The sequence below is a fragment of the Caloenas nicobarica genome, chromosome 24 (genome assembly GCF_036013445.1).
Source record: "Caloenas nicobarica isolate bCalNic1 chromosome 24, bCalNic1.hap1, whole genome shotgun sequence".
NCBI lineage: Eukaryota > Metazoa > Chordata > Aves > Columbiformes > Columbidae > Caloenas > Caloenas nicobarica.
The window spans coordinates 1,561,791-1,589,470 of record NC_088268.1 but is presented as its reverse complement, the minus strand read 5'-3'; the positions used below and the strand labels follow the sequence as shown (position 1 = coordinate 1,589,470).

Sequence of the window (27,680 nt, the reverse complement as noted above, 5' to 3'; positions counted from 1 at the left end):
GCTTTGTCTGATTGCGCCAAGAGAAAGCAGCGCTGGGAGGGGCTCTGCTGTCACCGGTGCTCAGAACACACACTGTCCCCATTCCGCGTGTCCTCAGTGCTGTCCCCCCTGCGAGGGCTCCGTGTTCCCCCGTTCAAGGGCTCTGTGTCCCCCCCAAGGGCTCTGTGTCCCCCAGCCATCCCAGTCCCACCTACAGTAGCCACCTCACCCACCAGCCCAGGACACTCCTGTCCCACACTGAGATTTTTCTTCCTTTCTCACTGGCTTTGGGGCTTCGACCGTGTTTTCAGGGCTCTCACCAGCTGCTCGTGCTCCCTGCTCTGCGTCGGGACTCAGCTCTGTGTCCCTCTCGAGCTGTGCGGTGAAACCAGGGCTGGTTCACATCTCCTGGGGACGTTTACACCCTCTCTGTCCCCTGGCCCTGCTCTGCTGCTCCAAGGTGTCCCTGGGCTTGCTCTCGTGCCGCCGTGCTGAATTTGGCCACGGCTGCCTGGTCCAGCCCAGCTTCACCTCTGGGAACCTGCCCCAGAGCATCCCCGCGCTCACAGGGGCTTGGGACGGCTCATGGGGCACATGGCACCCCAAGAGCAGAAGGTAAAGCTGAGACGCCCCCCCCTAAACCTCCTAGCCACTGGTGGAAACTGGGAGGCACTGGGCTGACATAGGCATTGGGGGATAGGAAGCAGCACGGGGAAAGCGTGTCCAGCCGTCCCGCGGCGAGCCGCGTCTGTGGAAACTGGATATCGCGGGGGGATAATTTGGGCCCCCACCCACTGGTGGGGCTTGGAAAATGGGGAGGGGACAGGATTTCCTGCCGCTGCAGGGACACGAGGTCACCCCTGTGTCCCGGTGGGAGGGCACGCAGGGCTGGGGGGTCCAGCCCTATCTCTGGGCTCGGCCTTTCCTGCGGGCAGGGCTGGGGGGTCCCCATCACCCCCCACATCCGTCCTGGCACCGCAGCCTCGGCGGCGGCACGTCCCCCCCGTGCCCTGGCGTGCAGCGGGTTCAAGCCCTGCCTGGTGCAGGGAAGAGCTGCCGTACCCCCCAGCCAACCCCCCTGCAGCCTCGTCAGGGCTGTTTTCATCTCCCAGTAGATCCCAGTGCCAAACTGGGCCCCTGGGGACCAGGCCAGGCACCTCTGGGAGCTGCGCAAGCCCCGAATTGCTGCAGCAGGTCGGTGCCCGCGGGGCCGGCAGCGCTCGGTGCTGCACAGCACGTCCCCACGCTCGGGGATGCGACCCCGGGGCCAAGCGCTTGGCTGCTCCGTCCCATTGCAGCGAGGGGTTTTGTCCCAGGAAGGGGACACGTGTCATCGTCCCAGGGTGGCTCTGATCCCAACCCTGGGCTCTCCGGGGCTGGAGGGTCCCACGGGGGCACCTGTAGCCATCACCGCTGGTCACAGATGGAGCAGAACCGCAGGGCTGCGCTGCCCGGGGTTCCCCACGGCTCTGGGCACCCCGGGGTGGCAGGACACACGGGGTGGCGTGGGAAGGAGCCGGTTCTCATGCGGCTGTTCCAGCGGCTGGAAAACGCTGACCCGCGGTGGAGCCCAAACCCCAGCCCTGCGCGCGGGCTGGGAATTTTCCGCGGAAGCAGCAGTTCCATGGGAACGGGGCTGCACGTGGCCGGACTCCGACCCCGACCCCTTCCCAGGCGAAGGACCCGTGCTGGGTGCAGGGCGCCCCAGGGTGGGGAAGGTAAACTGAGGCACGGCGGCACGGGACCTGCTGGCTGCATCCTCGGCACGAGTTCATCGGGGATCAGCGCCAGGACCCGCCAAGGGGGCAAATACCCCATCCCCAGTGGGGTGACAAGCAAGGAGTGACGCTGCACCGACCCCTTGTTCCCCTTTGTCACCATCCCCACTGGTTTCACAGTCCCTGAGGGGACGCGCTGCCCTGGTCCCAGTGTCCTTGTCCCCATCCTGCTCCTGGTGTCCTCATCCCTGTTCTGCTCCCAATGTCCCCATCCTGCTCCCTATGTCCCCCATGTCCCCATCCTGCCCCCAGTGTCCCTGTCCCCATCCTGCTCCCTATGTCCCCCATGTCCCCATCCTGCTCCCTATGTCCCCCATGTCCCCATCCTGCCCCCAGTGTCCCTGTCCCCATCCTGCTCCCTATGTCCCCCATGTCCCCATCCTGCCCCCAGTGTCCCTGTCCCCATCCTGCTCCCTATGTCCCTCATGTCCCCATCCTGCCCCCAGTGTCCCTGTCCCCATCCTGCTCCCTATGTCCCCCATCCCCACCCTGCTCCCTATGTCCCCCACCCTCATCCTGCTCCCAGTGTCCCTGTGCTTGTCCTGCTCCCTATGTCCCCCATTCCCACCCCACTCCTGGTGTCCCTGTCCCACAGCCCTGCTCCCAGAGCCCCTGTCCTGCTCCCCATGTCCCTGTCCCCATCCTGCTCGCAGCGTCCTTGCCCCTGTCCCGCTCCCAGTGTCCCCATCGCAACCCTGGTGTCCCTGCCCTTGCTCCCCGTGTCCCCGCTCCGGAGGGGACCCCTCTCCCCCGCTCTCTGAGGCCACCGCTCGGTGTCACAGCCGTGTCCGTGTCCCCCCGCTCCGCAGCGCCACGCGTGGCTGGTTCCCGCCCCCTCCCCCGTTTCCGGGCCTCCCACGCGTGTCACCCCCGGGCGGCACGTGGCGGGCGGGTGGGTGGGCTCGCAGGGCGGGCGGGGGCGAGGCGGCTCCGCGCATGCGCCGCGCGCCCCCCGCCCGGGCTCGGCGGCGGGAGCGGGGGCGGCCCAGGGGCCCCGGCGACCACGGGCCGGAGCCGCGCGGGGCGGCGGCGTGAGTGGAGGAGACCGGGGGGGAGACACCGGGGGGAGACACCGGGGGAGACACAGCGGGGGAGACACCGGGGGGAGACACCGGGGGGAATGAGCGGGGGCAGGCGGGCGCTGCGCGGCCCCGCGGGCTCTTGAGGGGCAGCGGAGCCGCGCGGCTGAGGGGAGCTGGGGAGCCGGGAACTCGGAGGGAGCCGCGGGCCGGGGGGCACCGAGCGGCGGCGCTGGGGCGGGGGAGAGCGGGCGCCCGCGGGCTGAGGGGCCGCAGGGGGCTGAGGGGAGACGGGAGCTCTCGTGGGAGCCGCGGGGCTGGGGGGGGCGGGGGCAGCGGCGCTGAGGGGCCCGAACCGCCGGGGGCTCAGCGGCCTGAGGAGCGGCGGGAGCTCTGAGCGCACCGAGCCGCGGGGTGAGCGGGACCGACCGAGCGCCCTGGGGCCGAGGGGAGGCGGGAGTTCCGAGGGCAGCGAGCCGCGGGGCTGAGGGGAACCGGCTGCTCTGGGAGGAGGCGGGACCCCGAGTGCAGCCGCGGGGGCTGAGGACACCGAACCGCGGGAGACACCGAGCGGGGCTGCGGGAGCTCTGAGGAGCCGCGGGCTCCGGGGTCACCAGCCCCGGCGGCTGAAGGGACCGAGCCCGGGGGGCTGCGGGGCGCTGTGGGAGGAGGCGGGATCCCGAGCGGCCCCCGGGGCCGGGGAAGGCGGGAGCCGCGAGGGGCCCGAGGAGCCGTCGCGGCCGCGGAGCCCCCGGCGCCTCCCGCGGGGCAGGGCCACCCCGAGCCCCGCTGGGTCCCCGCCGCGGGGCCGGGCCACCCCGAGCCCCGCTGGGTCCCCGCCGCGGGGCAGGGCCACCCCGAGCCCCGCTGGGTCCCCGCCGCGGGGCAGGGCCACCCCGAGCCCCGCTGGGTCCCCGCCGCGGGGCAGGGCCACCCCGAGTCCCGCTGGGCCCCCGCCGCGGGGCAGGGCCACCCCGAGCCCCGCTGGGTCCCCGCCGCGGGGCCGCGCGTTGCTGATGTGCCCTCCCCAAGTGTCGGAATGCAAGCCCTGGTCGCGGCTTTCTGCCATTAGAGAGGAGCGTGCTGGGAGCGTGCAGCCTTCACTGGCAAATTTTGCTTTTTGCTGTGACGGTGATTGTAGTTCCGAGTAACGGGTATTTTTTTTTTTTTTACTTTGAGAGACACCAGCTGTGTGTCCCCTCGCTAGCGAGCGCTCCTGGCACAGGCGGCTCAGCCGTCCCCTGCTCGCCCTGGCAGGTCCCTGAGTGTTGGTCACAGCAGCACACGCTGTTGTAGCACCAACACGAGCAGAGAAACAAACAGCTCCTTGCTCTCCTTGAACAGATGAACAGTTATAAAGCTGTTGATAACCTGAGTTGACACCGTCTGGAGCTACAGCCGCACAGTTCGACGTGTCCATGTGCTCCATCTGAATGCAGAGCACCAAGAGGAAAAATCCACCCTGCTATTGGATAACGAAAGTTTTGGCTCCCTTGGGCCGAACTTTCACAAGAATGACATTTGTACGGTTATTTTCACTGGCTTTTTTTAGCCAATTCTCTTTTCTACTGGCAGGAGTTAGTTCTGAGTCTCTCTGGTCATTGCGACCTTGAGTCCCAGGGTAGTGCTGGTTTTGTTCCACCGTCAGATTGTTTACAAATGGGAGATGGCACACAGAGATTTAATTAGGGCATGGATGTACCCTATGGATTCTCGAGCAACAGTTGGTAACCCCGGGCTCAGCATTTTCAGTTGGTATTTAGAAACAAGAGGAAGAACAAAAACTTCGCATTTGACAGACAGCTCATTATTCTTGTTATTATTTCCATGTCTTCTGCCAACTGTAAGTTGAGGATAATTGGTAGAAAAAAAATCTGTCCCTTTCCGTTAGAATCCATTTCACGGTCATGTTCAGCAACCCAGTCCGGTTACCAAACCCCACCTCTCTTCAGGCCATTTAGGAGGGGAAAGCTGCTGTTTTCTGTCAGGACTTGTGATTAGGAAAATGAACAGTGCCCTTTTCTCTCGTTTTCTGTTTTTTCCAAGTATATTCTAAAGTTATGCCTGTGCTTTCCTGGGGGAACAAGTAAAGTCCGATCTACAAAGTGGGGTATGTAAGAAACCGAATCTCCAAACACACAGGTAGTTTGAGCCTTATTCCTTATTCTCCCCGTACGCCTGTGAACAGCTGGAAGTCCCGCGTTTCCAGTAATCCTCATGTTAACTCCGGCTTTCTTGCGGTTCTCCAGAGGCAGGAGGGGACGCGGGTTGTTTTCCCTCTCGCGGGGGGCTCAGCGGTGGGTGGGGTGACCCAGTGCGGTTTTTGGTGTGTGACGTTTGCGGGCTGCTCCTTGTCCGGCCTCCTCCTCCCTCTGGGCAGCGGCAGAAGCTCCTGACAGTGAAGCCGGATGGTTTGACTGAGCGGGATCCCGCGCGGCCGGAGGATTCTGCCCATGTCTGCGGGTGAGGTAAGAGGATGGCGACCCGGAGCGAGGGGAAAGCGGTGACTTGAGTGATTTTTCTGAACTGAAATGGGACAAAACAGAGCAAGGGACGCACATCAGCACGCTTTGACCCAGATTTTTGAAGGTTTGTGTTTCAGATCAGAGTTAAACTTGTTTTACAAGACCCTCTCTGTTTTTTTTTTTTTTTTTTCAACTGTGGTGCTGCTTGTTGTGGCTGCTGGGGTTCACCACCCAGCTTCTCCTCCTCGCAGTGGCTTCTAAAACTGGCTTCATCACATTTTAGATCACTCAGAATGGTGAAAAGTTATTAAAATTGGAATGGCTGCCTGTACCCTTATCAACGCGACTACCTTTAGTGCTGCTAAGACTAGAATTGCAAGTTTGTATTATCGCTGATGCATCGGAGTATTCAATTATTGCTAACAGACAACATTTTCATTTAAAAAAACTAAGTGTGTCGTTAGTTGATGCAACAACATTATTTGGTTTTTTAAAGCAACTCCTAGGTCTGAATACATGATTATAAATGACGAATTGTCATTAAATACCTGCTATCTACATTTTTAGCCCTTCATTAGTGATTATTTTTGCCTGTTATTTTGAAGCAGGCATCCGAGTCAGCACAGATAACCTGCAAGTGATGCCCATATCTGTAAATAACTGAAAAATTGGAGTCACAGACTGTTATAGAAGAGCCCCAAAGGGGTCAGAAGCCGTGCTGACGGTGAGGACTTGCGGTCCCGTCCGTCTCCTGACAAAGGGAAGGTTAAAAGAAAACTCGATAACAGTTTATTTTTGTGAGGACAAAGGTGTAGCAAGGCAACTTTAGACCCATGTTAAGAATTTAGTGAAGATTTTAGTACTGTACAGTTTTGATTGTAGACACAGTTTTTGTAAAGAATTTTCTGTGGTTCAGAAGGTAATTGGTTTGGAAACTGTTGCGTAGGCGAAACTTTATCTTATTAGAAAGTCTTTTTCTGGCTTTAATCTGTATGTTTTATAACTGACAAGGACAAGATTTGAGAGGAAAAAAATCTTAGAAACTGTGAAATCTAATTGCTGATGGAAAGTTTGTGATGAATTCTAACACAGACTTGTTGACTTGGTAATTTACTGACTGGCAGCAACTTTTGTAAGTCTAAAAAAAACCCCCAAACTCTCTTACGCCGTCGCTTTTTGCTGAGGATGAGCTCCCGAGTGCTTCTGCCGTTGTGTGTAGGACCAACAACCAACCCAGAATCGCTGTCATGAGTCGTTTAATGCTGAAAGCACTGACGTGGCGGGTGAGTTCCAGGCTGGGAGCCGGAGCCTGCGGGTGCTCGCGGGGCGGCCGGCGCTTCGTTTGTGCCCAAGCCGCGATGCCGGGGGCGAGGACACGTGCTATCGCAGAGAGCTTTGCACCGGCTGCTGAAGCACAGCGGGATGTGTGAGCTGGGAACCCGGGCAGACTGTGCTCACCAGGTTCCGTTTGGGTGATTTGCCAGCGTTCCGCTCGCTGTCGTTAGTACCTGCGAGGGGTCGCGTGGCTGAGAAAAGTCCCCAAATCAGTTGGTGGCTTCACTTTTAACATCGAACTGGGCAGAGGGAAACGATGTTTTGGCTCTTTCCTAAAGCCACTTCAGATTTTTACTCTTTTAAACACCAGCAATGCACAGCGAGGTGCGGCGGTTATGCCTGAGCCTTATCGCTCAGCCAGGATTCTCGGCAGAGCCGGACAAATTTGGACAAGAGCAACAATCATTAAATAGTTGGAGTAAAATCCAGGGCAGATAATGGAGCCCTTTGTTGTCTGGCCCATGGGACGGGCGCTGCTGGCTCGTTAGGAGGAAGGTGATCCTCTCTTCCCACCCTGTTTCCAGCTTTTGTTTTTTGTGCTTTGTGCTCCAGATCTATTTATTTTTAATGTGGTCAATAGGAAGTAAATTATTCCCGTGAAAAAATCTCCATTAATATTCCCTATTGCTTTTCTTTAACACTGCTGACGTTTATGGAGAAACACGTTCCGTCCCAGCATCCCTGCCCAGCACAGACTCCCGGAATTACGGATGCATCTCCAAAAACACATCTCTGGATCACAGCCCGATCAGCCCCTGGCCATGCAGGGAAACGATCCCGTTTGCCGTGCTGTGTGAGTTCATTTTTTTATTGCAGGACCCCACGTTGTTATCGGTCTTTCCAGCTGGTCGTTGCGCTTCCCGCGAGCAGCAGGACTGGAATTCCACTGTCCTGTATTTATGCCGTGTAATAACATGCTGTGCTTTTTTTTTTTTTTGACTCACGTTGAAGTTAGTAATGGCCAAATTCTATTAAACCACATTTCACTTGCTCTGTTCAGCATTGCTCAGTGTCTAAATTCTACCACTGAAAAAAACCCATACTTTAAAAATATCTAAATTATCCACTGGCCACTCTTCGTCATGGTTTTGGTAGCTGCTTTCTTTCTGTTAAAAGCCACAAAAATGAATTTATCTTCAAAGTGCTCCTTAGAGGGGAAGAAGGAGACGTTAGGTTTCCTTTTCCGACCTCCTCATACCATAAATATAAATCGTTATCACTGCTTGGGCAGTGACGCACAGTTGTCCCCAAATTGTGGACTATCTGGAAGTTCTGGCTTGGATTTTTAAAAACTTGGCTGTCTTTTGTGTAAAAGATTTTAATGTGAAAGTTCCTGGATGCGCTCGGGGCTAAATTGGCATACGGCGATGTATGGCTGGGCGGTTATGATGTTACGGGTATTTCTGGAGAAGAAAATACTGAGGAAAGTAAATTCTGTTGGAAAAAGAAATCCCTTTTCCTTCTGCAAGTGTAGGTGACTCAGATCCATACCTCACTATTGGCTAATAATTCCTTAATGATTACATCGCAAAGAAAAACCGAGTCTCTAAGTAATAGCACAAGTTACAAGGTTTTCTGACTCTATAAATAAAAAGCTATATTTGGAAGGAAAGAAAAAAAAACTAATAGTGTATTTATGGACAAAACTGTATCAAGGGAAATGTGATGGAAAAATTGAGTCAGATGAGCTGATGTATGAGGCATTTCCCCGTGGAGTCATTGGGCTGAAAAATGTTTTATGTGCCTAAACTTGAACAGATGCTTCGACACACACACACACACACATACAATCCCAGTTTAATATTAGCAGTTCTGTTCATGCCACTGTGATTAATTCACGAACCAGCCTGGTTTAGTCTCTTTTCCGGGGGCTACGGGATATTTCCAGATCATCCAGGTACTTAAGCCTGTGCCTAACTGTGAATATGCAAGCGGCAGGGTTATTAGCAGGATTTCTTTCCAGTTTTACATTAGGCATGTGCTTAAATGCCTCACTGAGCTGAGATTTACATTTTTACACAGGAGTGAAGGATTTCTCCCTGTTACCTTGCTTGGATGAGAATCGTTGGAGTCAGCCAGCTTTTCTGCCTAAATAAGGACATGATACCAGCTTTCGCCTCTTACGGTTATTAGTTCCACCTTTTTGGTTACAAATTTGTCAGAAAACAATTCAGTGTGTGTGCCTGACCTGGTTTGAGATCCCGTTGCAGTACCGAGAGCAGACATCCAGATGGATGACCGGCAGATCGTGCCGACTGTTCTTTTTAGTCCGAATGTTGCGTTTGGCGGTGCTGGATCGGTGGCTAAAAGTCGCATTTTATGCTTTTCCTTTGAGCACCCGTTGCTGGGTTCTGCTCATCCCCTAATCCGCTTTCCTGGGGGTGTTTTATTTGCCTCGTAGATGCCTGTGTGCAGTGCGTCTCTTTTAAAAATCCCCAAAGCCCTCCCAAAAAATGCAACGCGTCAGAGGTGGTTTCCACTTTTTGATTGAGCTAAACTGATGAAGGAATGTGGAAAAATAACTTCTGGGTCTAAACCTGGGTCTGGCCTTGGGAATACGCGGTTTACGGGGTGAGCGGTGCTGCCTGTGGCATCGGGACGCTGTCTCCCGCTCGCGGGTGGTGTGTGCCACATTCAACTATAACAAGTATTATCTGTAAAGTTCTGTATCTCTCTCGTGCTTAAAATAGCAGAGAGCCTGGAAGGGCGATTGTATTTCTTGTGTGTAGATGGTTTCCATGCTGCCTTGAGGGTGAGTTAACTCCTGGAAGTCTTGGCTCGGTTACGGATCCAGCACTGACAAGTGACACCGTGTAATCCAGGGGCTGAGCTTAGAGGAACCTCTAGGCAGGCAAGGGCTGCTCCCAGTGTTAATACGTTCTTAATTGGCATAAAAATAATTAAGGTTCTTAATGTGTGTCTTGCAGGTGTGCTGTCTTGCATCCACCATCTCCTAAAAATTGAAACATCTCCTGATTTTCACGGTAAAATTATTTTAGTTGAGAAATGACTGAATTTTAGTTACAACAGACATTTATGCACGAGAGTTACTTAGCTGACATTCAAATTCATAGTTAAACTATTTTTAAAAGGAGAAGAATTTTCATAGTGGAAACTGCGATATTAAAACAATAAAATTGAAGTGTTTTGGGGGAAAGACACTGTGATCTTCCATGTAGCCATATGGAAATTATTCTTGATTCCTATGAAATCTTTGCTCCTTCTGGAGTTTACTCTTCTGGACATACCCAGCTTGATTTATATTCTCAGCCTGCTCTTGCTCTCTTTACAATCCGTGACTAAACCTCATCGATCCGAGTGTCTGCAAAAGCCGATTCCCCGAGGATTGTGCTGGAGAGTCATCAGCAGAAATAAATTGTTGCTGCTCTTCAAGTGTGCCAATTGCGAGAGGTTTGTCCAACAAGTAAACACCGCTTACCGCTCGGCTGTGACTGCCACCGATTAAGAACCTGAGGTATCGATTTCTTTTCCTTTCGGCTCCTGCCAGGGCATCTCTGTTAACTGATTCATGGACGTGCTTGTCCCGCAGCCCTGGGGAGATGCTCCCGCTCCGTGAGAACAGCCACACGGGTTCGGACTGGGTGTCCGCCTGGTTCCAGTCCTGTTCCTAACACAAAAGCACGTTTGAAACCTCTCTCAGCATTTTGACCGGTTTCTGCCTAGAGACCATGAGCCAGCACTGTGCCCTTGTGGCCAGGAAGGGCAGTGGGACCTGGGGGGATTAGAAGGGGGTGGTCAGTAGGTCAGAGAGGTTCTCCTGCCCCTCTGCTCTGCCCTAGTGAGACCACATCTGGAATATTGTGTCCAGTGCTGGGCCCCTCAGTTTCAGAAGGACAGGGAACTGCTGGAGAGAGCCCAGCGCAGCCACGAAGATGCTGAAGGGAGTGGAGCATCTCCCGTGTGAGGAAAGGCTGAGGAGCTGGGGCTCTGGAGCTGGAGAAGAGGAGACTGAGGGGTGACCTCGATCATGGGGATCAATATGGAAAGGGGGAGTGTCAGGAGGATGGAGCCAGGCTCTTCTGGGTGACAACCAGTGATAGGACAAGGGGCAATGGGTGCAAACTGGAACACGGGAGGTTCCACTTAAAGATGAGAAGAAACTTCTTCCTGGTGAGGGTGCCAGAGCCTGGCCCAGGCTGCCCAGGGAGGTTGTGGAGTCTCCTTCTCTGCAGACATTCCAACCCGCCTGGACACCTTCCTGTGTAACCTCATCTGGGTGTTCCTGCTCCGGCGGGGGGATTGGGCTGGATGAGCTTTCGAGGTCCCTTCCAACCCCTGACATTCTGGGATTCTGTGACTTACCCATCGGGTGAGGCACTGTGTCTTTATTTCAGTTTTTAAGGGGCTTTCCTTCTCTGGGCTTTTCCAGATTTTACAGCTCCCTGCCATCTTCCCCCTCTTGGCCTTTGTGTTTTTCCACTGTTCTTCCCACATGAGCCAGCCCGGATGTCTTCTCCGCAGAGTTCTGTTCTCTTTCCGTGACGGGATGGTGACGGTGATCGGGGCCGTGCGCCGTGGCCGGGATGCGGGTGAGCCGCGGTGCTCGCGGTGACAGAGCAGCGGGTGCTGTTCATGCGCTCGTCCTGCTCTAACGCTGCTAAAACGCTCTTGGCTTTCTAGACCGTGCCGAGCAGTGCTGGAGCTTTCACAGAGCAACTGACAGCCCCGAGATCTCCTGCTTGCTGAGGCCGTCTCAGGGCACATATTTTTTAGTGTGAAATCAAGATTTTTTTTTTTTTTTATTCAATGTTTGCATCACTTTATCTATGTGGAATTTCATCTGTCATTTTATTACCAGGTTACTTGGATCCATAAGGTCCTTCTGCTGTTCTTGATGGTTGTTTATCTTCCTTGCCTTGAGCGTTCCCATCCAGACCCTCGGGCACGTCCCACCCACCTCCCTGTTGCATTTTACTCAAACAACGTCCTGGTCCAGCGCAGGTCCCGGCCTGTGAAACTCCGCTGGGATGTCCCTCGGTCCCTCCCTCGCAGGAAATGACCGTTTACTCCCACTCTTTGTTATCTTTCACCCAGTTTATCTATGCAGGGACAGTCCCTTTTCTGGCGTCGTGCATGTACCACCCTTTGGTGTCCCTACAAGAAGCGTTTGATGAGCGAGACTCTCAAATCCGAAAAGTCCAGGTAGTCTGGTGCCTTTTGTGAGGCTGGAAGTCTGTTTTCTTCCCTACTATATCGTGTTTATATAGATACATCAGTTGTCTACTAATTCTAGTCTGTATGATGTTGTCTAATTAGCCCTGTGTGATGGCTGGGTTTGGAGCCTGCAGTTTACCGGGGTTTTTTCACAACCCTTGTTGTAGTTCTGGCGTCACTCTTGCCTCCCCGTACCAAGGCGATTTTAAGAAAGGCTGCAGCCAGGTTGGCTGTTCACCTCTGAGCTCCGTTAACCTCTTTGGTGAATGTCACCCATGCCTGCCAACCCTTTACTGTTCCTTTTGGCTCTCTGTCCTGTCACCTTCTCTCTGGTCACTTCAGTGTCAGCCAGCGTCACCGAGTCCCCAGACGGATGGGGCTGGCAAGGCAGCCGGCCCGTCTCTGGTTCTGTGAGTAGGTGTGTAAAGAAGTCAATTAATTTTTCCTGCATGGCATTGTCATCTCTTTTAGTAGCACTAAGAAATGAACGTGCTCCTGGTGGTGACTTTCTGCAGGGAGGCCCCCTCAAGGTGCGGGTAAGAAACTTGTGGATAAAAATCTTCACTTAACAGTATCTGAAGTGGTCACAGAGTGATGGGGAGAAACTATTTTAGTCAAGGGACAGATGGCAGCAGGTGGAGCGAGGGGATTGTCCCCTCTGCCCCGCTCTGTGAGACCCCCCTGCAGTGCTGGGCCAGCTCTGGGTCCTCAGCACAGGACACACATGGACCTGCTGGAGAGGGGCCAGAGGAGCCCCAGAAATGACCCGAGGCTGGACCAGCTCTGCTGGGAGGACAGGCTGAGAGAGCTGGGGGGTTCAGCTGGAGAACAGAAGCTCCGGGGAGACATTAGTGCGGCCTTTCCGGACTTAAAAGGGGCGAGAAGAAAGATGGGGACAGACTTTTGAGCAGGGCCTGTTGTGACAGGACAAGGGGTGATGGTTTGCAACTAAAGGAGGGAGATTCAGGCTGGACATGAGGAAGGAATTGTTGGCCCTGAGGGTGGTGAGAGCCTGGCCCAGGTTGGCCAGAGAGGTGGTGGCTGAACCATCCCTGGAGACATCCCAGGCCAGGCTGGATGGGGCTCTGAGCAACCTGAGCTGGTGCAGATGTCCCTGCTCATGGTGGGGCTTGAACTGGCTGGGCTTTGAGGTCCCTTCCAACCCCAACCATCCTGTGACTGTGAACTCGGCAGAGCAGGTACAAGTTGCCTTAGTGAGGGAATCCCCCAAACAGTCAGTGGTTCCCTGTTAGGAATTACCTTGCTTGCAGCTAATCTCCCTTTTCTTTCTGCAAATTTGATGCCATACAGCAGACGCTTTAGTATCTTTTATGTTAAGAATATTTTTGCAAGCAGACCTGCTCACTTCTCCGTTAGAAAATGGTCAAGCGCCTTCCACATACCGGTGACTTAACCCATCAGAGAACTGGTGAAGCAATAGTTGGTGATTATCTTTGAGTATGTACTGTGTCTGCATTTGGCACTAATGCAATCTAGACTGTTAACATTTTTTCGTCTCTATTTTGCATTTTCCCATGAATGTTTTATTCTGATAATGCAGGTGGGAAATCACGTGTATCCAAACTTGCAGCGTGGCCTTCACCAGGCTTGGGAGTGAACCAGGTTTTCCAAAGACAGCAGAGGCCACCAGTTGCTCCCTGAAAGGAGATTCTCTTGTTCATACAGGTTCTGTTGTTATATGCTCATCTTATTTTCTTTTAGTTATATGGAAAGTAAGACTTTTTTACAATCTTTGCTGTTCTAGATATTTTTCTAAGTAAGGTATTTTAAGGCCTTACAGCTGACCTGGCCAGTGCTTTATAATCCTGTTTGTACCAATGCCCACTTGGCATCGAGACAGCGAGTCGTGATTTCCCTGTGGTTGTGCTAAATGGTGGTGACCCTCTGTTTGGAGCTTGAGGAGAACATGCACAGAACAAGCATGAAAGTATCTGGTGACAGACAAGATGTGACCACCTTCCTAAAATCTTGAAAGCTTGGAAATAAGAACCCAAGGGAACTTGGCTCTGTCACACAGTTGTCCCTGGAGTGTCTCGTTGTGTTTTTTTCCATCTTCAGCAGGACCAAAAAGCCATATATACCGTAGCCCTGTTCCTTTGCAGCCTCATATCAAGTCGCATGCCTGGCTTAAGCAGTTTATGTGCATTTTGGAGACCAATTTCCTTAAATTTGTTGCTAATTTTAATAATCTGTGTTGATAATAAGTCCAAAATACATGGCCATGTAAAGCAGTCAGGTGGCAAAAGCCAACCCTGCTGCTACATTGTGCTTGGTGAAGTGTGCAGTTCTCTGTGCCGTGAGGCATGGTGGGAAAAGGGCTTGGAGCTTCCTCTCATAAAACAGAATTATTTGCAGCAATTCTCAGAAGGAAAAACCCCAGTTGGTACATGTGTCATCCCAGCTGTGCGGCGGAGCGGAGGGAGTTCAGTCAGCGAGTGCTGCAGGCCTCCTCCCATGGGGGTCTAGAAAAGTATTCACGTCTTTCAGAAAATCACCATTTTGGGTTTCTTATTTCACTATAGGAAATCATTTTTTTTTCAACAAATAATTAACTTAGTTAATTTATGTGAGTATTTATATTCTAAATTTTATCTTTGGCAAAATAAAGCTGTTAAGTCTCCTGTTGAACTCAAGCTGGAGTCACATTTTCATGCCAGTATAGCAGTCTGCTCTGATTTACTACGCTCCCTTTCTCAACACAAATTGTACTTAAAACCACTTTACCGAAACAAAACTCTTCAATTATTTCCGCAGTTTAGTGGCACTCGAGAGAAGCTGAAGCAGCAGGAGAGCGAGCGCTTGCCTGGAACGCTTGTGTTTGCTGCTCTCGTGTTGTAGCAGACCCCTTGCCCTTGGAATGAGTGTCTGCAGCGCGCGGCCGTGTCCGCTGTCACCGCCAGAGTGCTTTCGATGGCGAGACACTTGTCCTTGGCCGTAGGTGTTTCCAGCACCGTCCTCACGGGCTGTTGTGCCATACAGGTAACCGACGGTGAGATGTTGCAGCCGCCGTCCTCCTGAGTTCAGCGCTTTCCTCCTAAAGAAATGCGGAGTTGTGGCAAGTCTCAGGGGTCTGCAAAGCTTTTCTGCTCCTGCGTATCTCAGCAGGTGGGAAGTCCCGACCGCGTTCAGCAGAGCTGTTCCACATGCTGGCTGTCCTGGAAAGCAGTTGGTGGCGAGGGGTTCAATGTCCTCGGCTGCCTTCTGAACATCCTTCTCTACAGAGCTGCTGTTATCACAGAGTATTTTGTGTTGAAGGGACCTTCCCAGCTCCCCCAGTGCCCCCCTGCCATGAGCAGGGACATCTGCACCAGCTCAGGTTGCTCAGAGCCCCGTCCAGCCTGGCCTGGGATGTCTCCAGGGATGGTTCAGCCACCACCTCTCTGGCCAACCTGGGCCTGGCTCTCAGGGCCAACAATTCCTTCCTCATGTCCGGCTTGAATCTCCCTCCTTTAGTTTCAAACCATCCCCCCTTGTCCTGTTGTAACAGGCCCTGCTTAAAAGTCTGTCCCCATCTTTCTTCTCGGCCCCTTTTAGGTCCAGGAAGGCCGCACTAAGGTCTCCCCAGAGCTTCTCTTCTCCAGCTGAACAGCCCAACTCTCTCAGCCTGTCCTCCCAGGAGAAGAAAAGGTTACATTCATTTGAAGAAAATGTTACATGAATTTGTTATAATTGTAGGGCAAGGCAGTGTCTCCTATTAGACCAGATCACAGAGCTGGGGAATAAAAGTCTTGTTGAATTCGGGTCACAGTGAGACAACTGCCACATTGCAGAATGGGTGAGTCGGGACGTTGTGGCAGAGCATGTCGTGGTGCGTGGTATCTGTTTCATTTACAAGCCATTCATGCTCGTTTTGGAGGCTTATCTGTGAAGCAAACACTATCATAGTTTCTTTTGACTGTCATAATATGGTGGTGGGTGAATTAGGTGTTCATCCCCATTAGATTGTATCCAGCTCAGCCGAGTGAGAGCATTTTGACGTACAGGAGCCGACAGAATTGCTCTCTTTTGGCTTCTCTCTCCTTTCCCGAAATGGCCACGAGAGTGATATTTGGGTCAGCTGCCTCCAGAGTGTCATTTTCTTTTGATGCTCATCCCTCTGAGCACATAGGAGGAGCCCGATGGGGAAGCGCTGAGGTGCTGTTGGCTGCAGTGGAGTCAGGAGTAGTTAAAGGGGTGTTGTGGTTATTCAAATCGCTAATCGCGTCAAGACAGGGAAATCTCTGCTGCTTGACTGCAACGGCACGCGAGAGAAGACGGCCTTGCCGAGACCTCACTGCGAGAGACAGGGACCCAGGTAAGCGCACGAGCGCTCGGCTGTTGCTCTCCAGGAGCACGTGTCCCTCCGTGGCTTTGCTGCGCACGTCACACACATCGGTGCTTGTGTGTCCTCCAATTTGCACCAGAGGCCTTTTAGGTCTGTCTGGGAAAATAGGATTTTTGCTTCTTTTCTTGCCGCCGTGCTCCGGGTCTCGGTGCAGATGTCCCCGTCCGTGTGTCTGCAGCATCAGGGAGGGCATCGCGCTGTGGGTGCCTTTGAGCGCACGGGTTGTTCTGTGCCCGGGCTGCGCTCTTCCCTGTGTCTCGGGGTGCACCCTGCGTGACGGTGTTGCAGAGTTTGAAGCCGGACACCGTCCTGCGGTTCCTGTCCCTTTTCTGTTTGCAAGCCTGAAATGAGCCGAATCGGTGGGATTTGCTGGTACGTGTGCGCAGTAACCCCAGCCCCGCTCTCCATCGCGCTCTGTCACTTTGCAGTGGTGCTGGTCGCTTAATAACCTGCTTTTTGTTGTCATCCTCACTGCATTTTTTCCATCTTTACCCTTCCGTTGCCCACAGCTGTTGAAATCACTGCTGAGAACACAGATGCGATAGTCAACAGTACAACATTTTAAATATTTTAATAATATATTGTGTTTATATCATGCTGATGCTAGTGGGAGGGTGAGTACCCAGCAGCAGCCCGCACTGTTTTGGACAGTTGTCCTGCACTGTGAACACACAGGATCTTGGGTCTCCGTGTATTTCAACTCCCTGTAACTTGTCCCCCCTCTATTATGTTCATTCTTAGAGGAAAAATTGCTTTGCTGCTGTCGTCCCAGACTCTTCTCAGTGGGCACAGACTAAAACACAGGAAGTTCCACTTAAACAGAAGAAAAACTTGGTTTACTGTGAGCGTGGTCAGACGCAGGAGCAGGTTACCTGGAGAGCTGTGGAGTCTCTGTCCTCAGAAGTATTAAAACCCAGCTGGACATGGAGCTGCCAACCTGCTCTGGGAGATAGAATTGGTAGTTTGGCCTAGTTTAAGCTACCGGTTGGCAGAATATTCTACATTTCTTAGGGTAATGCACATGGGTACGAGGGAACCTAGAGATTAAGTATCTTCAAAATATAAATAAGTGACTGAAGTAAATGGGTGATGCTCTCGCAGCATCAGACTTGTTGGGCATCTGGTGTGTTCGATCTCTGCGGTATTTTGGCAAGTGGTGACGCTTCGTATGTCTGAACCAGGATTTAGTAGCCCTGAGCTAAGGAGCACATGGGGTCTTATCAGATGGATATCTGGCTTGGGAGCGGCTCCCGGAGAGAACTCCTTGGTGTGTGGGAGATGTACGTGTCTGATCACCTCGTGGAAAAGCCCGTGGGATCCGCTCGGTGCAGAAGAGAGAATTGACAGCTCACCGTCGGGAGGGGTTTGTGGACCTGAATACACGCTCACACCGCGCTCCCCCAGTCTGATGGTCGTTGCACTCGGTAGGAACAGTCTCTCTTGAGGATGCCGTCCTGCTCTTTATTTTCTAAGGGTACAGATAGCAGTCTCTGGCTGTGCTGTCTGCACACAGCCTGGGCTGGCAATCCAAGAGCTCAGGTTTTGGTTAAACACATGGCCTTGATCTCTAAACAGCCGTGTTGTGTGGTGTCTCTAGTATGACTTGAAGTTCAGATGCAGACTCTTTGCAAAAAAAAAAAAGAAATTGCCGTGTACCTACTGTGTAATTCCTTGTTTTCAGTGTCCAGGTAAATAACGCGAGGAAGGAGTTTTGCTGTACATTACCGGCGCTTGCATAGCAAGGAACAAGAGCGGTGATGCTGAGGCCAAGAGCGGGGCTGGGTTGGTGAGTCATGCTGGATGAGGTCAGTTTGTACCAGAGCTTCTCAAATCATCTGGGCTTAGCAGGGTCAAACTGCATTGTAGAGAAATACTTTGAGGTGTGTGAGGCTCCAGAAAAGGGAGATGGGAGAGGGAATGGGCTGCGGGTCCTGGGCAGAGTTAACTCACAGGTTGGTTTGGAGCTCTACGGTAGCAGCTTCTCGCTGGGTGGGTTATTCCCAACCACAGGCTGAGCTGTGAAGGGTGGGGGGCCGTTCGTGTCGCAAAACATGAGTCCCGGTTCTGTGCTGGTACCACCGAGATTTGGTGGAGTTTGATTGCCCTTTGTTGCCCTGAGGATCGAGAGTTTCATTGCAAAGACTGTCAAACAGCGCACCGCATCTTGCCGTGTGATCTGCTGATCGCTTTATTTTCTCCGTTATTACATTTCCCATCACCAGCACAGGCATCGCCTGGGGCTTCTGTTTCTCGAGGAGAAACTTCTTTCCTTTGCGGTGCCAGAGCCTGGACCAGGCTGCCCAGAGCGGGTGTGGAGTCTCCTTCTCTGAGACGTTCAAACCCACCTGGCCCGACCTGTGTGACCTGCTCTGGTGACCCTGCGTGAGCAGGGCTGGGCTGGGGATCTACAGAGGGTCCTGCAACCCAACCAGCCTGGGGTTCTGTGATTCTGTACCTCAGGTCTGTAGGACAGGGCTGAAGAGCAGCCTGCTCAGGTTTGCTGAGCATCTGACAGCTCTGTCCCGAGTCACAGAATCCCAGAATGTCGGGGATTGGAAGGGGCCTCGAAAGCTCATCCAGTCCAATCCCCCTGCCAGAGCAGGAACACCCAGATGAGGTTACACACGAAGGTGTCCAGGCGGGTTTGAATGTCTGCAGAGAAGGAGTCACTCCAGAAATGCCAAACTCGGGCACTCGGTACCAGCCTCCGAGCTGGTACACCTCATTCCGGCGATCCGAAGGGATCCTGACTGCTGAGCGTGTACGAAGGGATTTGGGCTGACACAGACCCCAAAGCAGGGCTCCAAAAATCTGAGCTAACAGAGACTCTCCGGCCCAGCCTCTTGTCTCTACAAGCTTGGGCTCGCAGACGAACTTGCATCACCCTGCAGCTCCTCGGGGTGTCCGGGCTGTCCCCACAGACGCTGCCCCTCCGAAGTCGGGGTCTCACGAGCTCCGGGGTGTCCGCCCTGGGGACGATGCTTCGTGCAGGAGCATCATCGCTGGAGGTGCAATAAATGCCAGTTCTGGCCAGCATGAAACGCCACGATTTCATTTGAATCGTGTCACTGCGGGGGAGTGTTGCTAAAATTGTCACTTGGCTTTCCATGTTAGCGTTACCTAGAGGGCACACTGAGGCTGCTGGAGGTTCGTGTCTTATCTGCAAATTCCAGTTTATCTTTAAGCTGGATGCTCGGGTGGGTATATGTATGTTGATTTTCAAAAACATACGTATTTGACATCTTTATTTTTTTGACAGCACAAGAATCTTATTATTTCTCTACCTCTTACCCGTATTTTTTAGAGTTCTATTTATATGCTGCACAGGATCTGCGGTCTCATAATTCAATGAGGGGTTTTTTAGACTCGGGGGGATTGGTCTGGGGATCAGCAGAACCTCATTAGCCAGCCTGGTATTTGAATGCACCGTTCAGAAATTGTTTCCAAATTGACACTGACGCTGGGGCTTTTTCAAAACCACTCTCTGCTGTTTGCCACGTGAGACTTGCCAGATGATGGAATATTTCCTTGAAAAAGCGCTGTGTGTCATCCAAAAAGTCCCAGCCTTTTTGCTCCACAAGATTCTATAATATAGATGAAAAATATAATTCAGTACAGTTGTTTTCTTGTTCTTTTTCAGCCGCGCAGTGCTGTAAACACTTCTGAAAAGCAGAACGAAGTTGGTGGTGATTGAACCCACTGCCTTGCCGAGGGATGGAAGGGTGGGAGCGATGAATTGTCGTGTTCCGGGAAGATCCCGCATCCTTTTTCTCTCGTTGGGAGGACGGACACTGGAATTTCTGCGGCACGGTGCTCTGGGCATCCGCGGTGAGCTTGGACCTGGGCGGCGCTAGGTCTGGCCACAACCTTCTTTCTTGAGCAGTGAAGTCTTACTCATTTTTTCAGGTTAAAAAAAAATACTAAAAGCAAGCCCTGTGCTTTCTCAAAAGTAATTGAAAATCATGCAATTTCTTACATTTCAATGTAAATGAGATTGGAGTGAATAATGCTGATTATTCATTCATCCTAATTTAAATCCTATTTTAATTAGCCTGTGGGCCCAATTTCAGTTTCATGCAGCATGAAACCTCTTTTGATTATCAACAGAATTGCCATGTATTCTTGAATGGTTTTTTTTCTGCTCAGCACACATCTTTTTGAACTGCTTAAAAACAAAACAAAACAAAGAGATCGTTAATAAATTAATCAAATTTCATTAGCATGACACAGTAGGATATATTCGAAGGAGGAAAACAAGTCTTCCTGTAAATATATTCCCCTTAGGGGGCTGCCTTTTGGCTGCAAGGTCTTTCTCCTACATATGCTGTTTGACACAAGAGGTGCTGGTGAACTATGGAAATTCAGAGAGGCGAGAGCTCCGGCTGCGTTCCCCGCCGGGCGCTGCCATTCAGGCCCAGCTCGGCTGGGGCTGGAGCGCAAACCCCCCAGGGCTGAGCTGGGGAGGGTCGGTGACCAGTGAGCCGAGCTGGGGAGGTCACTTGTAGAGTCCTGCCAGCCGGAGGGACAGCACAGGATGGTTTGTGTTGAAGGGACCTTCCCAGCTCCCCCAGTGCCCCCCCTGCCATGAGCAGGGACATCTGCACCAGCTCAGGTTGCTCAGAGCCCCGTCCAGCCTGGCCTGGGATGTCTCCAGGGATGGTTCAGCCACCACCTCTCTGGCCAACCTGGGCCAGGCTCTCACCACCCTCAGGGCCAACAATTCCTTCCTCATGTCCAGCCTGAATCTCCCTCCTTTAGTTTCAAACCATCACCCCTTGTCCTGTCGCAACAGGCCCTGCTCAAAAGTCTGTCCCCATCTTTCTGATCGGCCCCTTTTAAGTCCGGAAAGGCCGCACTAAGGTCTCCCCGGAGCTTCTGTTCTCCAGCTGAACCCCCCAGCTCTCTCAGCCTGTCCTCCCAGCAGAGCTGGTCCAGCCCCGGATCATTTCTGGGGCTCCTCTGGCCCCTCTCCAGCAGGTCCATGTCTGTCCTGTGCTGAGGACCCCACAGAATCCCCTCCCTCCACCTGGCCCGGCTGCTTTAGTACAGCTCATGGTAGGACTGACTTTCTGGGCTGCAAGTGCACGTCATGTCCAGTTCTTCAAGCTCTGGTACCCCCAAGTCCTTCTCCGCGGGGCTGCTCCAGTTCCATCCATCCCCCACTCTGCTGATGTTGGGGTTGCACTTGGCCTTGTTGAACCTCACAAATTTCACGTCCTGCTTCTCCAGCTCCTGGAGATCCCTCTGGACTGTGTCCCGTCCCTTGTATCAGCCACACCCCTCGGCTCGGTGTCACCCTCAAACTCGCTGAGGCTGCGCTCAGCGCCGCTGTTCATGTCATTGATGGAATGACGTGAAACGAGTCCCGATGTTGTACATTCCCAAGGCTTTTGACATTCGACAGATGGAGTGAAGCTGTTCCTGAAACTCGGTGATTGCACGCTGCGCTGCCCTATAGGTACCGTACGTCTCTGAGTACAGACGTTGCTGGGAGCGTTTCACCGGGTAACGGCGATTCCAGCCGTCCCCGTCGTTCCTGTCCCGCTGTCCATCTCTGCCACGCTGCCACCATCTCATCCCAGGGCAGGATTTGAAGGCTGCTGCAGCAAACAGCTCCTCCGAGGTGCGGTTCTTCCCTCCTTGACTGCCCATCATGCTTCTGTGGGAAAACTGAAACGAGGTGAGATTAATCCCCTGTTTAAATTCACATTCAGACCCACACACGGGCTGGAGTGGGGAAGCTCCACATGTGAAAAACTGTCCACTGTGGGGGTATGTGAACAGCAGCCACGTTCAAATAACTCAAGAGATTTCCCGCAGTGAATCTCTAAACCTAAAGGCGATTTCTTTTTTCCCATGTACCTGCTCCACATTCTTCTTTATTCTTTCTGGACATCAGTGTCTGCAGAAGCTGAATGTGCAGGAGCCAGCTTGCTGTCAGGGATGAGCGTCGTGTTATTTGCATTGTAGATCCTGCCGGCTCCGAGCAGCCTCCTCCGCTGGAAGTGCCGGGATGAACTTATGACAAATACAAGGAATGAAAGTCTCTTTCAAATGCACTTCCTGGCATGACTTAAATTAGCTGAAATTGCTGACATTTTGCCTTTTTCAGATGCGTGTCAGTGTCCATAGGCTTTTATTTCAAACAATGGAAAATTATCGAGTTAAATGTTGCCAGAACAACAACTCCGGGAGACGCTGAGTGTACGTTGGGTGAAGGTTACTCGGTGTCTGCGTCCTGCGGTACGTGTGTTGTAAAGGCAGAAATGTGCAGCCTCTAAACTTAGATCATCGTACCGAACTGAGGGGTATCGCCACTTCAAACACTGTAATTCTGCCTGCAACTTTCTGCTTTCCTATTACGTTTAATTTGGATGGGCTGGACATTTCCAGTGAAAGAAAGATTTAATGACAGGTCATTTTGCTTGAGCCAAAATATTTCCTCAAAGACACATTCTTTTCCTGCTGGTGAATTCTCCCATATTTGTGTCTGTAGCTCTGCTCTGGGCTGAAACTAAATTTAGAATAAGTGACACTTTCTCATTGAAGAGAATCAGAGCTTTTCAGAAACTTATCTCTGCAGCCAGAACTCTCTAATTGACAGAAGTCTTGGTTCTCCAACACGTGTCTGATAACGCCGTCTGCTGCATCTGAAGGCTGTGATTAACGTAAATGCACACGGCTGTGCGGTCAGCGTCTGTCTGTGGGTTTCTCACGCTGATATTTATATAACCGGTGGAATCAGAGCGTGTGTTCCCATCTTTCTCCTGAAGCCGGGTCCAAAGCCGGCCAGATTTCCCCATATCCTGCTCTGAGCCTCCCGCGTCTCCCTCGGTACGGGTGGCAAAGTTCGGTATGCGCCAGGCACCGGGGTGTGGGTGCAGGTAGAAAACACACCTCGAAAAGCCGATAAATACAACGAAAAATGGTATTTATGAGATTAGATGTCAAGGCAGCAGCTCGTCTAAAAGCAGAGATTTGCTGTCCCCTCTCTTATTGAAACCAGCGCTCATTTCAGGCTTCTCCATTGTGAACTGTGGATGAATAAACCTGAACATAATCTGAAAATGTAAAGGCTGGTTCCTGCCTTTGTTCCAAATTTACACTGGCAACAGTAGTGAATTAATTTCAAATTTACTCCGTAGTTTACTTGTAGAAAATATTTCGCCCCTGATGTTTCCAGTGGGTGAAAATTAACCCCTTCTTAAGCTCATGCGGGTTTTGTCTCATTTTTAACTGATGAATTACGCCGTGTGTCCCGTTACCCGCCTGTGGTTGGCGATGGGATGGGCAGCTCAGCCTGGTGCGACCTGTGCAGCCCCCGCCCCAGGTTTGGGGTTCACTTGCCTTTTCCGTTCAGCGTTTTGGAGCCTGTGGGCACACAGGGTACGCCAGGCTCCCTTGGCCGCCCCTTCCCTCTCCTCGTCTGAGGGACCCCATGCAAAACACCGAACACACAAGCGTCTGAAGCTCCGTCTGTCATCTCAGTGCAGAACTCGGGGTTGCAGAGCTGGACTCGGGTGCCTTTCGGAAATGGGGGTTCAGAGTGTGAAGCCACCTGCTGTAAGGTGCTGCGTGGGGACTGGAACCCTCCGGCCTTTTTTCCTGTTAAAATAAGGGGTTTTTCAGCCAATTCTGTCTACGGCATAATGTTATGATTGCATAGAAAGAAGAGCTTCAAGCGTAAGCCTTGGGTTGATTGCCTGCTCGGTTCACAGCCGCTAGATTGGTTGATGGACCCGTAATCCTTTCTTTTCATCCCATGTTTCCCAGCTAAACAAATTGAACTCTCTCAATCTCTCACTTTTAGGCATCTTCCCCGTTCTTCAGCTGGTTTTGAGACAAATAGATTCCCTGTCGGATGTTTGAGCACGTTGTGAAGGATGCAGGCGCCGAGTGCTGTCTTGCTAACGAGGAGGTAAGATCAGCCTCCTTGCTCCTGTTTGCAGGTGACACAGCCAAGGGTTCTGGCTCTTGTTGAGATGCTCGTCCGTTTGCACCCTCACTCCCTTCCCTGCTCATATCTGGAGTAACTGCTCTCTCCTTAAAAAAATATAAAAAATAAAGGCTGCTTTTCTTTTTCTTAGCTGCATGTCGTCGTACGAAGCTCAGTTAAAGCCGTGGGTTTGTTTCGGTGGACGCAGCCTCTCGAGCAATCTGTGTTTTTCTGCATCGCCGATAACTCTGATCTTTATTTGTCCGCAAACTTCTGTGCCCTTTGCGGGTTTTGGCCGCAGCCGTTTTCCATCCATCTGGGGAAAATGCAGCCCAGTCGCCAGGCCCGTTCCTGGGCCTCGCAGAACCTGCTGTCATTACTCCAGATGCTTTAATGTCGGAATCATTGGTCAAGATCTTTGTTACTTTTCATTCACTTAATGTGGGCTTTTTTAATACCCCGTTGCACTATTTTTTTTCGCACGCTGTCATGAAGTAATAAATCAAATGTCCTACGCAGCCCATCCACATTATGTCTGTGCTGTTGCCTTTTCAATGCAACATTGAATTTCACCAGGACTGGATTACATTTAGATCCTTTAATTCTGTCTTGATTGCATCCACCCAAATTTCATTATTTTCCCCGTGAACAACTCTGTAGTTGTGTGGAAAAAGCTGAATAGTTGCAAATACCACTTTTCCTCCAGCCTCCTGGAACTCCTCCAGGTGAAGAATAAATCACTTTTTAGGTCAGAGTGCCAGAGATTTGTCCAGTTCTGGTTAGAGACCTTTGACCAAACGTTACTCTGTACAAATTTTTATTATTAACACATGTTTGATGTCATCAGAGGACTGGAAGATGTTCTTATCTCCTGCGCTATAAAAACATGAAACAGTTCTGTGCTCAGTATTTCACCCGTTTCGCTCGCAGGGCTCCAGGTGGGCCCGCAGCATCACTCGCTTCCCTTCATGCCAACACCTCACAGTCTTGCCAGCCCTGGGATGGGTTTTTCATTGTTACGATTGCAAATTTATATTGATTTCCATCTAATATCTCTTCTCAGATTTTTGACAGGTAACTTTTTAAAGCTAGATTTCCCTTCTCCTCCAAAAAACCCACTACAAAATACATACTAAAGTCTTTTCTGACCCTGGAAGGGAGATTTTTTGCTTCCCAAAGGGACAGAACCCACAGAACAGTTGGAGCTTCAGGCTTTACCAGGGCTTGGCCTCCTCCGTGCAGTTAAAATAAATCTCGTTTTTAGCGGTGGGACGTGGCCAACAGTGCCCATAAAATTTCAGGGAGCTTCGTTTTCGACCTCTGTGTTTTGGAGACTTCAGCCTCGAGTGTAAATATCTTTATTAACATTTGGAATATAGAGCAACCGCATCTTTCTCTTTTGCTCGGGAGAAGCTTTGGGAACATGTTTTTTTTGTGAAATGGCATTTAACTGCTACTTTTTTTTTGCAGCAGACTTCTCCAAAGCCTGCGCAAGAGACGTCGCATCTTCAAGCAAATTCTGGCAGCTGGAGTTTCCCGATAACAGGTGATGCTACGGACACAGTTGTGCATTGGTTGTAAAATTCTAGAGTTTTCTGACTGACGTACGCACGTTTGGGCTCGAGCCAACAAACTCACAAATCTTTGGGGGGGTTTTGTTTGTTTTCCAGATAAAATTATTTGACCACCATGAGTTGGAGTTTTCTGACCCGTCTGTTAGAGGAGATCCACAATCACTCAACCTTTGTTGGCAAAATCTGGCTGACGGTGTTGATTGTGTTTCGGATCGTCCTGACTGCCGTGGGAGGAGAATCCATTTATTACGACGAACAAAGCAAGTTTGTGTGCAACACGGAGCAGCCCGGCTGCGAGAACGTCTGTTACGATGCTTTCGCTCCCCTTTCGCATGTCAGGTTTTGGGTGTTTCAGATCATCCTGGTTGCCACTCCGTCCGTCATGTATTTAGGCTACGCAATTCATAAAATCGCCCGGATGGTGGAACACAGCGAAGCCGACAGAAGAATCCGAAGCAAAAGCTTTTCCATGCGCTGGAAACAACACCGCGGCTTGGAGGAGACTGAGGAGGACCACGAGGAGGACCCCATGATGTACCCCGAAATAGAGCTGGAGAGCGAGCGGGAGAACAAAGAGCAGCAGCCCCCGGCCAAAGCCAAGCACGACGGCAGGCGGCGGATCCGCGAGGACGGACTCATGAAAATTTACGTGCTGCAGCTCCTGGCAAGGACTACGTTTGAAATCGGCTTTCTGGTGGGTCAGTATCTGTTGTACGGCTTTGAGGTCAGCCCCGTGTTCGTGTGCAGCAGGAGGCCGTGCCCGCACAAAATCGATTGTTTCATTTCCAGGCCGACCGAAAAGACCATTTTCCTGCTGATAATGTACGGGGTGAGCTGCATGTGTTTACTTTTGAATGTCTGGGAGATGCTCCATTTGGGGTTCGGCACAATCCGGGACACGTTGAACAACAAGAGGAAAGAGCTGGAAGACTCGGGTACCTGTAACTACCCTTTCACTTGGAACACGCCGTCTGCTCCGCCTGGCTACAACATCGCGGTGAAGCCAGAGCAGATGCAATACACTGAATTATCCAACGCCAAAATGGCCTACAAACAGAACAAAGCCAACATCGCTCAGGAACAGCAGTACGGCAGCAACGAAGAAAACATCCCCACCGACCTGGAAAACCTGCAGAGGGAAATCAAAGTGGCTCAGGAGCGCCTGGACCTGGCGATCCAGGCGTACAACAACCAAAACAACCCTGGCGCTGCCAGAGAGAAGAAATCCAAAGCGGGTTCCAACAAAAGCAGCGCCAGCAGCAAGTCTGGGGACGGCAAGAACTCTGTCTGGATTTAACGTTGGCTGAGTTGAGATGTTGTGGGTGTTTTTTCTCCTAGTTTATCGTAACCAGCAACACCTTGAATAATGGCTTCCATTCAATAAATATTTGACTGTGCTTATTTTCAGGGATACCGTTGGCTAGTGATTCGACCTCTCAGAAAAGGGTTTATACGCGTATTCTGGGATTAGAGAACTTGATTCTTCTGCCTTCCAAGTCAGGAGACAAATAGGTATATTTAAATCATTCTCATTGAACGGTTTATGCTGTATGTACAGTATTATAGTACATTTATTATGCACAATTTTTTGTATTTGTACACTGGATCTCTGACGTTACACTTTTTTATATTCAGGAGGAGAAAGCAATGGGTAGCTGGTAGCGTTTTGCTAGTTTTATTACCATGCTCTGCAGTTCCGTCCTTGTTCTCCCTCGTTTTAAACATCCAACTTTCGATGCTGCGTTTCCGAAGTGCCTTGAACAAACAGACAGCACAGAGGAGCCTCCGGTCGCTGAAAAGCATTGGAAACCATCTGTGAGTGGTGCTCTCAACTCTGTCTTTTACAAAAATGACATGCTCCTTATAAAATGGAAGTGTTGTACTATAGCTAGTATGTATTACAGGGTTTTTTTTTTCCCCGTATGGAAAATTACTTCCAGGAAAAATGTACATTTGTGAGATGATTTGTGTTCAGAGAGCCAGCGTAACGCAGGGAGGGCTCAGACCTCCCTGCAAGCTTTATGCAACAGGAGGGAAGAGAGACTTCAAACTCTTGTAAAACATCCAAAAAAAA

The 27,680-nt window shown here is 51.7% G+C and overlaps 1 protein-coding gene across 11 annotated transcripts; it reads left to right on the top strand.

The window, feature by feature from the left end:
• Positions 1-2,716: 2,716 nt before the first annotated feature.
• On the top strand, positions 2,717-26,903 carry GJC1 (gap junction protein gamma 1). 11 transcript variants are annotated; one of them, XM_065650872.1, is made up of 6 exons: positions 5,035-5,239; positions 19,737-19,924; positions 21,326-21,776; positions 23,907-24,014; positions 25,503-25,578; positions 25,703-26,903. In XM_065650872.1, the coding sequence occupies exon 6, from the start codon at positions 25,722-25,724 to the stop codon at positions 26,901-26,903; it is 1,182 nt and encodes a 393-aa protein (XP_065506944.1). In that variant the 5' UTR covers positions 5,035-5,239; positions 19,737-19,924; positions 21,326-21,776; positions 23,907-24,014; positions 25,503-25,578; positions 25,703-25,721. The 11 variants fall into 11 exon arrangements, with proteins under 11 accessions (XP_065506945.1, XP_065506948.1, XP_065506940.1 ...); XM_065650876.1 differs by lacking the exons at positions 5,035-5,239; positions 19,737-19,924; positions 21,326-21,776 and adding exons at positions 2,718-2,788; positions 17,778-17,901 and having other exon boundaries at positions 25,506-25,578; XM_065650868.1 differs by lacking the exons at positions 5,035-5,239; positions 19,737-19,924; positions 21,326-21,776 and adding exons at positions 2,718-2,788; positions 17,778-17,901.
• Positions 26,904-27,680: the final 777 nt, after the last annotated feature.